The 17,125-nt window shown below is 48.0% G+C and overlaps 1 protein-coding gene across 1 annotated transcript in view; it reads left to right on the top strand.

Moving 5' to 3' along the window:
* The window catches only part of LOC133125220 (glucosylceramide transporter ABCA12-like), a 69,978-nt gene that overhangs the window by 45,166 nt on the left and 7,687 nt on the right, over positions 1–17,125 (top strand). The window contains exons 36-50 of the mRNA XM_061236975.1: positions 268–403; positions 679–925; positions 1,483–1,572; positions 2,358–2,448; positions 3,653–3,780; positions 4,392–4,479; positions 5,084–5,192; positions 6,525–6,579; positions 7,169–7,346; positions 7,880–7,995; positions 10,968–11,127; positions 11,546–11,799; positions 12,748–12,955; positions 14,132–14,241; positions 15,524–15,674. Of these exons, the coding sequence (XP_061092959.1) occupies positions 268–403; positions 679–925; positions 1,483–1,572; positions 2,358–2,448; positions 3,653–3,780; positions 4,392–4,479; positions 5,084–5,192; positions 6,525–6,579; positions 7,169–7,346; positions 7,880–7,995; positions 10,968–11,127; positions 11,546–11,799; positions 12,748–12,955; positions 14,132–14,241; positions 15,524–15,674 (2,121 nt within the window). The remainder of the gene's footprint in view (positions 1–267; positions 404–678; positions 926–1,482; positions 1,573–2,357; positions 2,449–3,652; positions 3,781–4,391; positions 4,480–5,083; positions 5,193–6,524; positions 6,580–7,168; positions 7,347–7,879; positions 7,996–10,967; positions 11,128–11,545; positions 11,800–12,747; positions 12,956–14,131; positions 14,242–15,523; positions 15,675–17,125) is intronic.

Consider the following 17,125-nt stretch of genomic DNA (forward strand, 5'->3'; position numbering starts at 1 on the left):
ACGCACACGCACAGACACACACATACTCACGCACACACACAGACACACACACACAGACACACACACACAGACACACACATGCACACGCACATGCCCATACACACACACACACACACACTCATGCACAAATACACACACACACACACACACACACACACACACACACACACACACTCATGCACACTCACACACACGCGCACACACACACACACACACATATAGCCCTGTCAGGAGTGCAGGGTGTGAGCTGGGTGTATGTCTCTCCAGGTCTTTCTCCAGCTGACGCGGGAGGAGACGGAAGCTGGAGGTCAGCTGACAGGACCCCAGGCTGACTCCGTAGTGGACCTCACCGCCTCTAGGGACAGCCTGCCTGAGGAAGGAAGCGTCACTGGAGACAAAGAAAGTAAGTGATGTGTGTGTGTGTGTGTGTGTGTGTGTGTGTATGTCTCATATCTCACCTCCACACTCACCCCCACTCCAGAGGACACCAATCAGTTCAATCTCAAACTCAACTCCCTGCCTTTCTAAATTTCAGCCTGAAGGATCCATTTCACTTGCATCATACTGCGGGAGCTAGTGCTGCTCTATCCTCCATTTTAGCTCGTCTTTAAAGGCCCTCTCAGTCATTTTGGTTGCTTTTAAAATGCCTCACCTCCTCTTCCCCTGTTCTCCCCCCAGCTCTGACGGGGTCCTCCACCGTCCGTGGCTTGGCGCTGTTTGGCCAGCAGGTGGCGGCCATGTTGATAAAGAGGGTACACCACTCGCGGCGGGACTGGAAGGGGCTTCTCTCCCAGGTCCTACTGCCCGTCCTGTTTGTCATCGCCGCCATGGGCCTGGGTTCCATCAAGAACGACCTGCAGTACTTTCCCAAGATGGCGCTCTCCCCGGCACTCTACCGCACCGGCAATCAGTTCTCCTTCTTCAGGTCAGCCACCATAGACGTTTGCTCGCGCTGCGCAATGCATTGCGGGAACCGCGTGTCCTCCAACATGCCTCAATTTGATCACAAATTGTCAGAGGTGATGAATCCAGGTTCGGAAAGTAAAAAATCCTTTCCCGCATTCTGTTCCAACCACCTGGATTTTCTAATTAGCACAATTCTTCAGCCAGAAGGTAGAACTAATTTGTGAAATCCGTAGTATGAGTTTGTGAGTGGAAAAAACACTTGGCAGGACTTTTTCTCTTTGACCCCTGGAGTTTTCTCCCATGCAAACTGTTTAGGTAGTTTAGTGATTCGGTATCAATATAGTATTTCCTAAACAAAATCATCTCATTTGTTGCTTTTTGACGAGTGGTTTATTAAAGTGTCCGGTCCATTAGCAATTAAATTACGGGACCTTTAAAAAAAAAAAAAAAATTTCCACCAAAATCTGTCCATTTTGGTGGAATAGGGAAGTGTCCGTGTTATGCGGGTGCCGTACAGTAGCGCTGAAGTCGTGTGAGTGTGTGCGTGGCACTTACAGGCTGCCCTCTTGTTGACAGCAATGCGAATGCCAACTCCAGCCGCCTGGCCGACATCATGATGTCCTTCCCCGGACTGGACAACACCTGCCTGGATGGGGGAGGCGAGGCGTGAGTATAGCGCCCCTAATGCTGGGACGGAGGGGGCCCAAAGGGCGGCCTGGAGCATAGTGGTTAAGGTCCGTGACTGGGACCCGCAAGGTCGGCGGCTCGATCCCTGGTGTAGTCACCTGGGGAGGATTGTCTCCTGCTTAGTCTAATCAACTGTCCGTCGCTCTGGATAAGAGTGTCTGCCAAATGCCATTGCAATGTAATGGTTATTGTAAATGAGAGATAGACTGCGATGACTTCTTATACTGTAATAAGTTCATGGCTATTCTTGAGTTTGGCTCGTGAAGAGAAATGTTTGCCTTTCTCTCGCTGAACTTCTGCCACTCCACAGATAGCGGATTTGAGTGGGCGTCTGTGCCAGACACGCAAAAGATCCGAAAACCCTATTAAAGAACAAATACTGCCCTTTCTCTATCTCTCTCTCTCTCTCTCCCCGCCACCCTCTGCATATTCCCTATTCCCATCTCTCTCTGTCTCTCACACTCTCTTTCTTCACCCTAGCTTCCACTCAGCGCTATAATGACATACAGCATGCATATAAAATACATCACTTTACTGGTTCACTCATTTTTGGAAAGAGCATCTGTATTCTCTAAACACGTTACTGGGTAGATTAAAGCTTACAGTAATGGGTTGTATACCAGTAATGACAACACTTGGAAATGTTGTAAAGTAGTTCTTTGCACCACCTAGCAAGCATGTGCAGATATTGATAAATATAATAAATGGGTAATACATATACCTTCGGTTTGTAAAAGCGTCTAACTGAACGAATGTGCCTTCAGGGTGTGTCCGAGAAAAGCGCAATCTGACGGCAGGTCGAGTGCAAACGGTCCGTTGGCATTTAAACCCTGCCAGTGCAGCAAAACTGAACAGGTGAGTGAGTCTATATTTGGTTTTATTTGTGTTGTGTGTTGGCGATAATATAGCTGACTATTCAGGCACCCCTCCGTCTCCCGCTCCCTGACACCCACAAGTGGGCAGAAGTGTCCCAGGAATGTGGAGTCTGCACCACAGACGGGAGTGAAGTTTGAGTAGAAATTCACCTTATTTCGCTGTTTAAGGGCGGCCTGTAGCGTAGTGGTTAAGGTACATGACTGGGAGCCGCAAAGCCGCAAGGTCGGTGGTTCGAATCCCGGTCTAGCCACAATAATTGATCCGCACAGCTGTTGGGCCCATAACCCCACATTGCTCCCCGGGTGCTGCACTGTGGATGCCCACTGCTCCTAATAGCTAGTATGGGTCAAATGCAGAGGACACATTACCCCACGGGGTTCAATAAGAATATATCCTGTCCCGAATTGAGGAGCCCTTGTGAATGAAGAAGGAACTGAAGAGTGTGGTTGTGTGATATGTGAGTGCAGTGTGACCAGAAGTAAATTTAGCAAGGCTGAGGTTTTAAACTGTGTACTTAGAGTTCTTTCAAAGGCTAACAGTTACCAGAAGGTGCTGCTTCCGGTGGTTTAATGAAGACAGTGATTATGTAAATCTGGTGTAAAATCCAGCTATGACCAGCTTGAAATGACCAGCTACCAGCTGTTTCAAAACTTAGCTTCAGCTTTTTTTTCAGCAGGGGACTACAGCCCTCTGGGAACAGGATATAAAATGCTGGCTCAGATTAGAGTAGAAATGTCTCATTTTTAACTGCTCTTAACCCCTACGGCCCTGTTCTGATGTTCTCGGGTGTGGTTCCAGTTAAAATCCGCTGCTTCTCATGTCCTTTTGAAAATGTCTGCAAGTGGATTTAATGAAATCGCGTTCATGACTGATCTCTGTACTCCACATTTGTTTTAGAGATAAAGCTAAAAACTGTAGGAATTACTTTATTAGGAACACCTGTACACCTACTTATTTATGCGATTATCTAATCTATCTAATAGCCAGAGTAACTCCTGTCTTAATGGTGAGAATGCCCCAGACTTAGGTTTAAGGAGTTGACTGACGCAGTGGAATGTTTAGCTGCATCTCTGCAGGTCTTTTTGTATCATACCTTTGTGTGTGCATGTGTGCATGTGCATGTACATGTACGTGCTTGATTAAGTTTTGAGATGTACACTCATTGGCTATTTCTGGGTCTCAGGTCTGCCCCAAAAATGAGTACCAGCCCCCCCACCAGAAGGCCCCGTCCTCCCAGATTGTCTATAACCTGACGGGCATCAACATCGAGAACTACCTGCTGGCCACAGCCAATGGCTTCATCCGGAACAGGTGAGAGGGAGAATATCCGCCCGTTCTGTACCGGGTACACTCAGAAGTAAGGGTACAGTAGAGGGACATTCGTCTACTGTATTTTCAGTATTTTTTATAAATCATCATCAATCAATCATTTTCTAAGTCTGCCACAATCTGGTACAATACTGTTCTTTTGGGTAGAAATAGACCAGTGTGTAATTGTATAATCTGTACCTTGTATAAACAAAAAAGGTACAAATTAATTATTAATCCAATGGCAAGGGGTACAATGTAATGTGCCTGCAACATGCTTTTGTACCTTTTTTTCATACTTTATTTCTGGCATTATATCAGCTCTGATGTCCCATTTTCTATAAAATTGAAAAGAGAAAGTGATGCTCTTTACTGGTGGCATACAGTGTAAATAATTACTTCTATTTGAACTTAAAAGGCCCAGTGTTTTTACTGTGTTCAAATAGCTGTTGTACTCAGCATTGAGGCTTGGTCATTACGTTTGTGTGTACTGGATCTAAACAGACAGCTAGTGCTGCAGTGTGTCTTGTTTGCCATGCGCCTGGTGCGGTCTGACGTTGTGGTGATATCGGTGAAATGGTGGATGGTTTCACCTGCAAACGTTTGGGTTGCAGATATGGGGGCTTTGACTTTGGATTGCCCCTCCCCACCAACCTGAAAATGGACCTGTTGGATGTGCCAGACAACAGAACTCTGAGCAAGGTAACTCGTTCACTCGGGGTGTTACGGCTGGGGAGGCCTGTAGCGTAGTGGTTAAGGTACATGATTGGGACCCGCACGGTCGGTGGTTCGATCCCCGGTGTAGCCACAATAAGATCCGCTCAGCCGTTGGGCCCTTGAGCAAGGCCCTTAACCCTGCGTTGCTCCGGGGGAGGATTGTCTCCTGCTTAGTCTAATCAACTGTAAGTTGCTTTGGATAAAAGCATCAGCCAAATGAAATGAAATGATTGGTGCAGCTGTTTTCTGTGCCCGGTACCTTCCACAGTACTGGCACAGTAGGAACAGAATATAAGAACACTGTTGGTAAAACTTCATTTTTGCTGTTGTTGCTGTTTGTTTTTTTGTTTTTTAATCTTTATAACTTTATAACAGATTTACTTCTGTTTTATTGATGTTGCCATTACAGTTTTCTGTGGTATTTTAAGATGAGAATAAAATAGTATATACTGTATGAGTGCTTGTACATTTTATAGCAGAGTTTCTGACATATGGGTATGTTTGTGTTTGTGTGTGTGTTTTTGTGTGTGTGTGTGTGTGTGTGTGTGTGTGTGTGTGTGTGTGTGTGTGTGTGTGTGTCTGTTCTCAGGTGTGGTATAACCCAGAGGGACACCACACCATGCCTGCTTACCTGAACAGCCTCAACAACTTCATCCTGCGCTCCAACCTCCCGAGTGACAAGGAAGCAGAGCAATACGGTGAGCCACACTGCCCCTCTCTACTGCCACCTGCTGGCCATGGGCGGTAAGCCCATGCAGGGCAAATGCCTGGTCCGGTTTTATATCCACCACCTGTCATAAAGTACTATAAACGCACTGCTCCAGGATTCAGTACAGCCTAGGACCCATTTAGTCTCTACTCATATATATCTGCACCACACTGCATCAGACTGATTCAAGGTGGATTAAACCAGTTAGATACAGACGAGCAGAATCGTTTGGGCAAGATTGCATGCAGTGTGTTCACGTATTTGTCCTTCGGGTCACAAGTGCAATCTCCCCAATACCAAGTGCAATTCCACTGAAAGAGTGCAAAGCCCTGACCCCTATTTCTCAGTGTCCCCTCTGTAGAGGACCTCATTGGCATGGTGGGAGGCTCAGTCCGGTGTTTGACTTGTGATACCGCATCCTCCTGTTTAAACCCTTTTAAGGTGTGAGATCACAGATACGCGATCTTAGAATGTTCTCAACTCGGCGTTCTAATGCTGATGTCACAATCACTGCTGGTGATGGAAAGCAACCGATAGAATTTAGAATTTATAATAGGTTTCCATTCCAACCAATCGCTTAAGCAGCTGATTTCACTCGTTAGTTCTCTCCTCTCTGGCTCACTGGTTAATTACTGGAATCAGTTGGTGTAGTGATTGATGTGAATGAAAGCCTGCTTACTCATGGCCCTGGGTTAAGGCAAAACAGAGCTGTTTACGAAGGAGTTCCACTTCTGAAATTGCATTGTGCCCCGGTCTTATCTTGACACACGGGGTTAGTGGCTGTGTTGGTTTTTCTGCGTCTCAGTTAGATTAATACGATTGTAGAGTCAATAAAGACATTGGGGGGGGGGGGAAATGCAATTATGCAGAGGTGGCCTGTGGAATGAAGTCAGGCGAAAATAAGTGGGCGGATTACATTACATAGGTCTCAGAGGATTATTGTGTGATGCTGGTCAGTTTAAACTTGTGTACGGACAAATGGCAAAATGGCACGTCAAAAAAATGCTAAATGGAATCAATGTCTTTTTTTAAATTCAAATAAATGCTCCCATATGAATCTGCAGCACCGGTGTTTAATGTATTCTGGTTTGAATGTTTGAAATGGCTTCCTAATCACCTGATACTCACATATCAGAGATGCAGTTGAAAGATACTGGCATTTTCATGTTTCTATCATGACTATAAAACATGAATCACTGTCTTTCTGGGATGTGAAGTTCTGCCCCAGAAATGTTGAGGACATGGACATCCATGTGTAGCGTCTCATTGTCCTTTGAAAAGTGACCTTAAAATGATCTGTTTGTGATTCTGTCCCCTGCAGCCATCTCTGTGTCCAGCCATCCTTACCCTGGCCAGACACAGGAGGAGGACGCCATGTAAGAGCCACCGCAATCTCTGTCTGCTCTGTATGAGTGTCTCTCTGTCTGCTCTGTAGAGTGTCTCTCTGTCTGCTCTGTGAGTGTCTCTCTGTCTGCTCTGTATGAGTGTCTCTCTGTCTGCTCTGTAGAGTGTCTCTCTGTCTGCTCTGTGAGTGTCTCTCTGTCTGCTCTGTATGAGTGTCTCTCTGTCTGCTCTGTGAGTGTCTCTCTGTCTGCTCTGTAGAGTGTCTCTCTGTCTGCTCTGTATGAGTGTCTCTCTGTCTGCTCTGTATGAGTGTCTCTCTGTCTGCTCTGTATGAGTGTCTCTCTGTCTGCTGTGTGAGTGTCTCTCTGTCTGCTCTGTATGAGTGTCTCTCTGTCTGCTCTGTATGAGTGTCTCTCTGTCTGCTCTGTATGAGTGTCTCTCTGTCTGCTCTGTGTGAGTGTCTCTCTGTCTGCTCTGTATGAGTGCGCCGTCTGTGCACAGATGTCTGTCCGTCTGCCTGTTATCTGGGGCAGCACTTGTCGTGTAGCTGGACAGTACTGGCAGCGGGAGAAGTGTGGGATTTTGATGACACCGGTTCTCTCTGTGTTCCGTCGATGACAGGATCCGGAGTCTGGTTTACATCCTGGTGGCGCTCTGCATCCTGACGGGCTACTCCATCATGACGGCCAGCTTCGTCATCTACGAGGTCCAGGAGCACCACAGCGGCTCCAAGGGACTGCAGCACATCTCTGGCATCGGGGAGCCCTTCTACTGGTCCGTCAATTTCCTCTACGACATGGTGAGCTGCATCCCCTTTACTTCCACTGCAGCGTGGTGCATGGTGACTACACTCTCCCTGGCACCTACTGCAATACCTGTACTTAATTTTGAAAGTCCTGTAGTTTGTAGGTATTCTATGGCCTATCTCTGCTTAGTCACCGCCCTTCTTAAATCCTTTACCATCCTCCATCTTGTTTCAGCTAGTAATCTGACATGCCTCCACTCAATGGCATGCAGAGGGTTATGAGGGGTGTTTGTGTGTGGGTGGGGCGGTGGAATAGTCACTGCTGTAGGTGTGTGTGTATGTGTGGCGTGTAATAGTCACTGGTGTAGGGGTGTGTGTGTGTGTGTGTGTGTGTGTGTGTGTGTGTGGCGTGTAATAGTCGCTGGTGTAGGGGTGTGTGTGTGGCGTGTAATAGTCACTGGTGTGTGTGTGTGTGTGTGTGTGGCGTGTAATAGTCACTGGTGTAGGGGTATGTGTGTGTGTGTGTGTGTGTGTGTGTGTGTGTGTAGGGGTGGTCCTTCATGCTGTCTCTCTCTCTCTCTCTCCAGGCTCTGTACATGATTCCCGTGACGATCTCCATCGCCATGATCGCTGCGTTCCAGCAGCCGGCCTTCACCAGCCAGAAGAACCTGGGCGCGGTCGCGCTGCTGCTGGTGCTCTTCGGGTTAGTACTCATTGGCTGAGGAGGTGAGGTAGAGCAGTCGTCTGGCAGTCAGAGGGTTGCCGATTCGATCCCCAGCCCCGGGTGTCTCGGTGTCCCGAGCCACCCAACCTGCAAACGCCCCTGACGAATGGTGGGCGCCCTGCATGGCAGTCTGTGTGGGTGCAAATGGAGGGCATCCATTCTAAAGCCTCATCTTATTTTCTGGAAAAAGCACAATATAAATGCAGTCCATTTACCATTTACACACCCCAGCACCACCTCAGCGGTCATTCTGGAAACTTATATCGTCAAAACTCAGTTTACCCAGAACTTCACCTTGCATAAAGCTTTCTCTGTGTGTAACACAACTCACTCTTTAGGTGCCGTGACATCACATTACATTATTGCCATTTGGCAGACACTCTTATCCAGAGCGACATACAGTTGTTTAGACTAAGCAGGAGACAAGTCTCCCCTGGAGCAATGCAGGGTTAAGGGCCTTGCTCAAGGGCCCAGCGGCTGTGCGGATCTTACTGTAGCCAAACCGGGATTGGAACCACCGACCTTGCGTGTCCCAGTCTTTTACCTTAACCACTACGCTACAGGCCGCCCCCGACATCCCGCTTACCTGGGCTGGGACTTCTTCAGCAACATGGCAGATGCACGTCATATCCTCCGCATCCCTGGCAATTCCATTAAGTTATGTCCCCCATACGGGGCATGAGTCTCTGGCCTTAGTAATGTGGTGATTGGTGATGGGCAGCCCCAGTGCAGTGCAGTCATATATTTGATTTCAGTCGTATGTTTTACTATGCCGAAACCTTCACGAGAAGGTTATTAAAATAAACTATCTTGTTATTCACTGCAACATGTTTTGTCATCAGACACTTGTAATATGTATGAAGAAATGAGGAAGTTCTTGGACTCCTTCTGGCAGATCTCAGGAGGATTAAACGGTGTCTCTACAATGATCCTTTCCATCACACAAAGTTCCTATACCTCCTTTTTACATATTTTTGTCTGTGGCAATCCGACCTCTCACTCTTCAAACATCAACATGCGGTAATCCCTTCGGAAAGCTGTCGGTCAATGGACATTTCTGCCGTGCTTAAGGGGTGGCGTGACAGTTCTTTAGGGTGTGCCCGGGATTTTCAGCTGAGCGAATGCACACCCGTACATATGAGAAGGTCAGAGAGATTAACAGTCAAAGGCACCCTTTTGTTTGGTGAGAAATGCGGTTGAGGTTTTTTTGTAATGGCGCCTGGAGGTCGGCAGTGATGGGAAGATGACGCTGTGCTGATTCTCCCGCAGGTGTAATGAGCTCAGAGTCTCTGGGGCTTTCAGCTCCTCAGAAACACATCTGTCACCCCCCCCCCATTCATCAACCCCCAGCCTAAATCTCCCCAATGAATAACCACCCCGCACACAGGGCTGTCCGCTCCGCACTGCCCTCACCTCTGCGTGTTTCATCGCTTTTGTTCTGAGCCTGGTGGTCCCAATCTGAAAAAAACTAAATCACTCTCTCCCCCTCTCTCTCTCTTTCCCCCCCTCTCCCTCTCTCTCACCCCCCTCGCTATCTCTCTCTCTCCTTCCTTCGCTCTCTCTCTCAATCGGTCTCACTCATTCCCTCTCTCTTTTGCTCTCTTGCCTTCCCTCCCTTGCTCTCTCTCTCCTTCCCTCTCTCTCTCTTCCCCTTCTTTCAAACAGAACCACATGCAGACACAAATACACATTAATTATCTCTTTCTCTCTCCTTACATACAGAACGACATGCACACACACTGATTATTTTACATGCTGTCCTCTGTCTTTCCCCTTCTCCCTCTATCTCTCCCTCATCACACACACACACACACTTGTCTCGCTCAGTCTCTGTTTAAACACATCTTTTCTCTTGACCTCAGCACCCCAATCACCCAGAGTAATGAATAAAACAAGAAAGGAAACGGATGAGTTTGCCTCGTTGCGTGATGAAGCTGTTCATCTTTAAGCTTCTTAGCTTTGTTTCCTCTTTGTCGCTGACGTTGTTTTCTGTATACTGTTTTGTTATTTTGTTTACATGTTCCATTCATCCTAGATTAATTAAACCCATAAAGAATTAGTGTTTCCGAATACCAATGTCTTTGATTTGCAAGAGCAGGGCATATTCCTCTTTGTGTTGCTAAATCTGTCCCCGCTTTGAAAACCAGTATCTATAATGCTAGTATTCTTTATAGCGTGCCTCGACTGTTCAGTCTTTATTTCAAGAACCAAAATATCAAGAATGATTGACAGAATGGCTTGATGACTAATCCCTTGCAATGATGATCTTCAGTGCAGAATTGTGGATTAGGATTTGCAGCAAAAAGGTGCATCTGTTTTAATGGTTCAATTCACTCAAACAAGAAAGCAAAAAATATATATAGATAAAGTCTGACATGCTATCCTGGATTCAGTTTAAGCTGGATGATTAAACACTTGCTTAAACACAAATTTAAGCAAGATGGAGACATTCTGTATTCTGTGAGGGTCAAGTTGTACGGGAAGGATGTCATATGACTTCATTCCTGGTTCTGGTGGGCCGCAGGGTGAGCTGGTTTTTGTTGTTTTTGTTGCTACTCAAAGTACACATTTAACTCACCTGGTTTCTTGGACCTGAAATGGTTGCTGATAATAAGGCCCCGCAGGACTGGGAATGGTGGCGGTCACTGCTGTATGAGAACCTGGTCATAGCTTGTTGGGAAATGATAGTTCTGCTTTTCCCTCGTCTTTTGAGACTGGTATGGTGTAGCTCAAGGTCACATCAAGTCACAGTTTTCCAGGTCCGAGAACTGCTGGTTTTTCCCACCCTCCCATTAACCTGGGAGGCAGGTGCGAAGACAGTCTGGCCAATCGGTAGCACTAATCTTGCAGCTAATTACCTTGGAGAAAAGAAAACCTCTTCGTTCCATCATTATTGTCAGTTCTCTTCATTTCCTGCCATAACCTCTGACCTCTGGCCTGTCTGTTCTCAGTTTCTCCACGTTCCCCTGGATGTACCTGCTGTCGGGGGTCTTCAAAGATGCCGAGATGGCGTTCATCAGTTATGTCTGCATCAATCTGTTCATCAGCGTCAACACCATCATCTCCACCGCCGTGGTCTACTTCCTGTGGCAACTTAACCAACAGGAAGAGGTGAGGGCGGGTGAAGTGGTGGGGACTTCACACACGGAACCACCTGATTGGGCAACGGGAATGGAAATGCAGAGTATGCTCGCAAGACCTCTTGCAGCTGGTGAATTCAAACCGACAGTGCCTGATTTATGTCATAGAACAATTAGGGGCCTGTAAACCAGTTTGGGTCAGTTCGGAGTGGTATCTCACACCTGGCAAATGGTGATGTTAAGACCTACAGTAATGTTTTTCTTATGATTTGGTCCCAATCTGAAAAAAACGAAATCATTCTCTCCCTCTCTCTCTTTCCCCCCTCTCTCTCCTCCCTCTCTCCTCCCTCTCTCCCCCCTCTCTCTCCCCCCTCTCCCCCCTCTCTCCCTCTCTCTCTCCCCCCCTCTCTCCCCCTCTCTCTCTCTCTCTCTCTCTCTCTCTCTCACAGAGCATACACGAGGTGTACAGGATGCTAAGCTGCGTGTTCCTAGTGTTCCCGCAGTTCAGCTTCGGTAATGGACTGATGGAGCTGGCACGGGTGAACATGCAGGTGCAGATTCTGAGTGCCTACGGCGTGGACGCCTACAAGGACCCCTTCGCCCTGGACGTCCTGGGCTGGATGTTCCTGTCCATGTTCCTGCAGGGGGCGCTGTGCTTCACACTGCGGCTGCTCCTCAACCGCTGGCTGATCCGCAGACTCAGGTAGGGCCTGCAGGTGCCCTCAGGGTAGGGCCTACAGGTGACCTCAGGGTAGGGCCTACAGGTGACCTCAGGGTAGGGTCTACAGGTGACCTCAGGTAGGGCCTGCAGGTGCCCTCAGGGTAGGGTCTACAGGTGACCTCAGGCCACCGCACACCTGGGTCAGATACGCAACTCTTTTGATACGCAATTCTGTGCTCGACTGATCTTGCCTGGTGCAATTGAGCCAACCAAGAGCACCAGAAGGTGGGGTTTGCACTTTTTGAAATCTATTTCCCTAAAATAGATTTTAGAGCTAAAGCCTCCTTTGTTATTATATCTACACTCAATAAATATGAAGTACATATCTACAACCACTACCGTTACCAAATCAATTTCTAGTCCTATTCTAATTTCCAAATCCAATCCACGAAAGTCTTCATAGGTCCTGATACACCAGACAATCTCAGTAAAGCACAGAAAAGTATTTAAATCCGAAACGATTGTGTAATTTAATTGTTTCTCACCTACTGGGGCAACATGGCTCAGGCAGTAAGAGCAGTCGTCTGGCAGTAGGAGGGTTGCCGGTTCGATCCCCTGCCCGGGCTGTGTCGAAGTGTCCCTGAGCAAGACACCTAACCCCCAAATGCTCCTGATGAGCTGGTCGGGGCCTTGCATGGCAGCCAATCGCCATTGGCGTGTGAGTGTGTGTAATAATGGGTGAATGAGAAGCATCAATTGTACAGCGCTTTGGATAAAGGCGCTATATAAATGCCGACCATTTACCATTAAGATTTACCATGTGGCGTTCCTGGATACTTGTTTGGAAGACGCGCTTACTCAGATGGTCTATGGTTCACACGCTCTCCAGTTTCATATGGTATAAATGCCAACCATTTACCATTAAATTAACCAACGACCTAATTCACAATTACAACTACGTAATCCCGCCCGCGTCCCCGTGCTCCGCAGGAGGCTGGTGTGTCGAAAAGCGGTCCCGAAAGCGGGCGTGGAGACGGAGACGGAGGACGAGGACGTGGTGGAGGAGCGGGAACGTGTGGTCAGCGGGGGGGCCAGCGCTGACCTCCTGCAGGTCAGCCAGCTCAGCAAGGTGTACCAGCACCTGAACCGCAAGGTGCACGCGGTCAAGCAGCTGTCCGTGGGCATCCCCGCGGGCGAGGTGAGAGCGCATCGGACACACTCCTTTCATTCTGCAATCTGTGACTTTTACTTTTCCTAGTGACATTGTTTTGTTTCACTTTCTTGACTCTTTGTTGTCTGTGCTTGACATTGCGGGTAATGTGTGTTTGAGATGTATATTTTATCTCCACACAATAGACAAAACAATAACTTGCAATCGCATTATTCTCCAAAGAATGGCCCTCTTCTTTGTAATATCGTGACTCCACATTATCCACAGTCCCATAATGTGTCGAAGATCCACTGAAGATGGCATAAAGGGAGCATGAGAGCTGGAGCTCTTACTTGACTGGCTTGTGCCTGGAGAAAGGCACTCCTCACTGGATGTTAACTGCGATAGATTTTTGTAGAGAGTCACTTACGAGATATCAGGGGATTCGTACTTCCAATATGTTTTTCTTGGTCTCCCCTGGGTATATTAGGGTTTTAAGTGACTGCTTCATTAAACCCGAGGTGGAAGATTTATCTCTTCACCAGTGAATCATAACAGCCGCCCCATTTCACTGATGGGTCCATCAGCACTTCAGGCGGTTATGTGGTCGTATAGCCTTTGTACACGACAGAATACTGCACGGCGGGAATCCATCATTTGAATTATTTAGGTCTATCTGCAGACGGGGGTGTTTTAAGATGTCAAGCTCTATATTTTCTAACCCCTTGGCATTGCACTGTTACAGTGCAGTGCAGCCATTTAATCTATTATATAGAAAAATGACACAACAAAAAGTGTTCCCGCGATAATAAATGTATTTCTTTATACAAACGTCTGACAGAACCACATGATTCTACGCCACTAAATTATTCATAGTAATTCATATTGTGTCATATCCGCCGGTTCAGACAGCTCTGTTCATTCAGACTGTCATTTTTAGCTGAAGTGCAGACCTAGGTCAAATTCAGTACGTAATTTCTTTGGACTCAAGTACTTTTGATTGTGATTGATCTCGCCTGGTGCAATTGAGCCATCCATGAGGACCAGGAGGCGGGGCTTGCACATTTTGAGAGCATTTAATTGGTCCCAGTACTCCAGACCAGTTCAGTGAAGCGTAGGAAAGTATTTGAATGAAAGCCGATTCTGTATTTGACCCCGGCATGCTGGAATGCTGCCTGGGCGTAACGCGGTTGCGGGACTCACCCCTCCCTGTCTCCTCTCCAGTGTTTTGGGCTTTTGGGAGTCAACGGCGCTGGGAAAACCACCACCTTCAAGATGCTGACGGGAGACGTGAGCCCTACTGACGGCGTGGCACAGATCCGGGACTGGGACGGGTACGAGATCGCCTACCCCGAAAACCAACACCCCTACAGCTTAATATCACACCCGCAAACACTGTCCTACCCCTTTACCACTCTGCGACCGCGCCTGTAGCCTCCAACACACAACCCTGTACCCTTCACAGGTTTACAAATGTCCCATATCCTGTTCAGGGCTCTACTGTGCCCCAATTTCAGGCGCTTATGCTTTTGAAAATGTGACAATCGACGTTTGCTTACTGGAATGACCACTTCTACTCATTGGGATGCATTAGTGTGCCTCTATAGAAGCTGGAAGAAATGATAAGGCGGAACACTGCTGTTGAATATGCTTGACATTGTAGGAAAATCTTTTAGCTTTTCTAATGCCCGCTAGCACTGCGTAGCAATATTATGACAAGGATCACAACATGATTCCTAGCTACCTTTTCATAGGTAGCTGTAAATACGTCTTATCCTTTAGAGTCTCCTCCATTGTACGTCGCTTTGGATAAGAGCGTCTGCTGAATGCCTTGTAATGTAATGTTATGTAATGAGGACTTGGACCAGTGAAGACCACACTGGCCCTGCCAAATATGTTTCTCCAACGCTTCAGACGACATTATGATTGAAGTATGATTGATTGAAAGTTAGAGCAGCACTAGCTTCTGCGATATGATGTATATGCGAGTGAAACTAGTCTTTCGGGGGGACTTTTGAAGGGGCGGGGAGTCGATTGGACTGAAATATGTCAAATGGGGAGTAAGATCCTTTCACGGGCCGCAGTGTGAAAGGATATTGATTGCCGGGGATCGTCGTACACGCCCACTGGTACACGATGATGTAAAATCTAGATTCAAATCATTTTCCAGGAAGTGGATGGAAAATGATCAATAGGTCAGTAGGTAAGAACAGTCATCTGGCAGTCGGAGGGTTCAATCCCCTGCCCTGGGTGTGTTGCAGTGTCCCTGAGCAAGATGGCTAACCCCCAATTGTTCCCAATGAGCGGGTTGGTGCCTTGGATGGCAGCCTGTTGCCGTTAGTCTGTGTGTGTGGTGTGTGTGTGTGTGTGTGTGTCTGTGTCTGTGTCTGTGTCTGTGTCTGTGTCTGTGTCTGTGTCTGTGTCTGTGTCTGTGTCTGTGTCTGTGTCTGTGTGTATAAGTGAATGGGAGGCCTCAATTGTAATTGTAAAGGGCTTTGGATAAAAGTGCTTTGTGAATGCAGCCCATTTGCCATTTCCCATGAAGAACTGAAAGGTTTTGATTTCAGCTTATCTTTAAAATCTCTCTTTGTGTGTGTGTGTGTGGGGACCCTGCAGACGGATGGTGGACCTCATCGACTGCAGGAACGAGGGCATCAACATCGGGTACTGCCCTCAGGTGGACGCGCTGGACGACCTCCTGACCGGAGAGGAGCACCTGTACTACTACTGCCGCATCCGGGGCATCTCCAGGAGGGAGACGGGCCGGGTACGAGGGAGACCGCGCCCGCTTTTTTCACGCCCCGGGAAATCCGTTCACGTGCTAGCGAATCCCGGCTACGCGCCACCCCACCGTGACCTTCTGCAATTGCGAACAGCAATGTAATAGATATTAAATATCGGCTTGCCAATCCGTACCCTCGGTTTTGCGAAGGCAAACTGAACACAGGGATTGCGAAACTGGGGGGACAGGTTGGCAAACCGAGCGCATGGTTTACTAAACTGAGGGGGGGGGGGGGGGGGGGGTTTCACCTGGGATGACTAGGGGGGGGGCTCCGTATGACAATGTACATTTAGGCCTACGTACTGGATGTGTTAGTCACATCAGGCCTTCCATTTTCACATACTGCGTGCTTAATCTTAGTTTGACGTAATCAGTGTAAAAATAGGTCTTAACGGTGAGATGGGGCTGGATGTTCTACCGGGCCAGTGCGTCTGGTGAAGGCCCACACTTATCTGGAAACGGCAGCCGGGGCTTACGACAGCCGGAGCCTTCGCCGTGACGTGAGAAAGCGTGGCGAAATTGACTCAGGGCTGCAGCGGTGAGCTGCCAAGGCGGGCGTGAGCCCCGTTTTGAAAACGCCAAACCGCTTTCAAGCGGATGAGAATACGCAACGGGTGATGACGATGCCGTCAGAATTCTCTTAACATTCTCGCAATATCGTTTTCATACCGCAAAGTGTAGTAGGGAACGATACGGGCTTAGGGTTAGACGACCGAGCCTTTGTCTGGTTCTCCGCGTGCTGTTTTCTGGGGCAAACTCGAGAGGCAAAGTATTGATGCCATCAGTCTGGCGGCAGAAGACCTCTAAAACTCTAAAAAGTCTCTTCACACATCCAGGCCACGGCACAAAAACATGGCATCGTCGAAGCCGCCGTTTGTGCCATCATCTTCGGTTCCCGCCCCAATTTATCTCGCTCCCCTCTCACACTTCTACCAGGAGTTTTGCTTTTAATGGGGAACATTACCTCCAATTACCGTCAGCACTGCTGACAACGCTAAGTGCTGGCAGCTCCCAACTGTGAAGATACGAATCCGACAAAGAGATTACCGCGACGCTGCTAATTGCCGTCATTACTGGCATTGTTGTGAAGCAAAATGGAATAATAAGGGTGATGGTGATAATGGGAATGACATCAGCATTAGTTAATTCGCAGGGACAAGTTTATATTTAGCCCATCTGTCTGCTCACGATAAAATGGAGGGAAATTAGAGATGTTCTCTGGTCGCACTCCCTCTCACTTTTAATGAGGCCCGTTGTTTCGAGGCAACAAGAGAGGCAGAGTGGAGATCCTGTCGAGATGCCGGGCGACCGGTAAACACCTGGCGACGGTGCGGTGTTGCAGCCGGGTGGCGGGAACGTGTGGTTGTGCAGCTTCGCGTTGGCCTCGCAGTTGTGAGGCATTATGACTCAGGTCTCGAGTCTCTTTGTGTACACTA

This window comes from Conger conger, chromosome 3, assembly GCF_963514075.1.
Source record: "Conger conger chromosome 3, fConCon1.1, whole genome shotgun sequence".
NCBI lineage: Eukaryota > Metazoa > Chordata > Actinopteri > Anguilliformes > Congridae > Conger > Conger conger.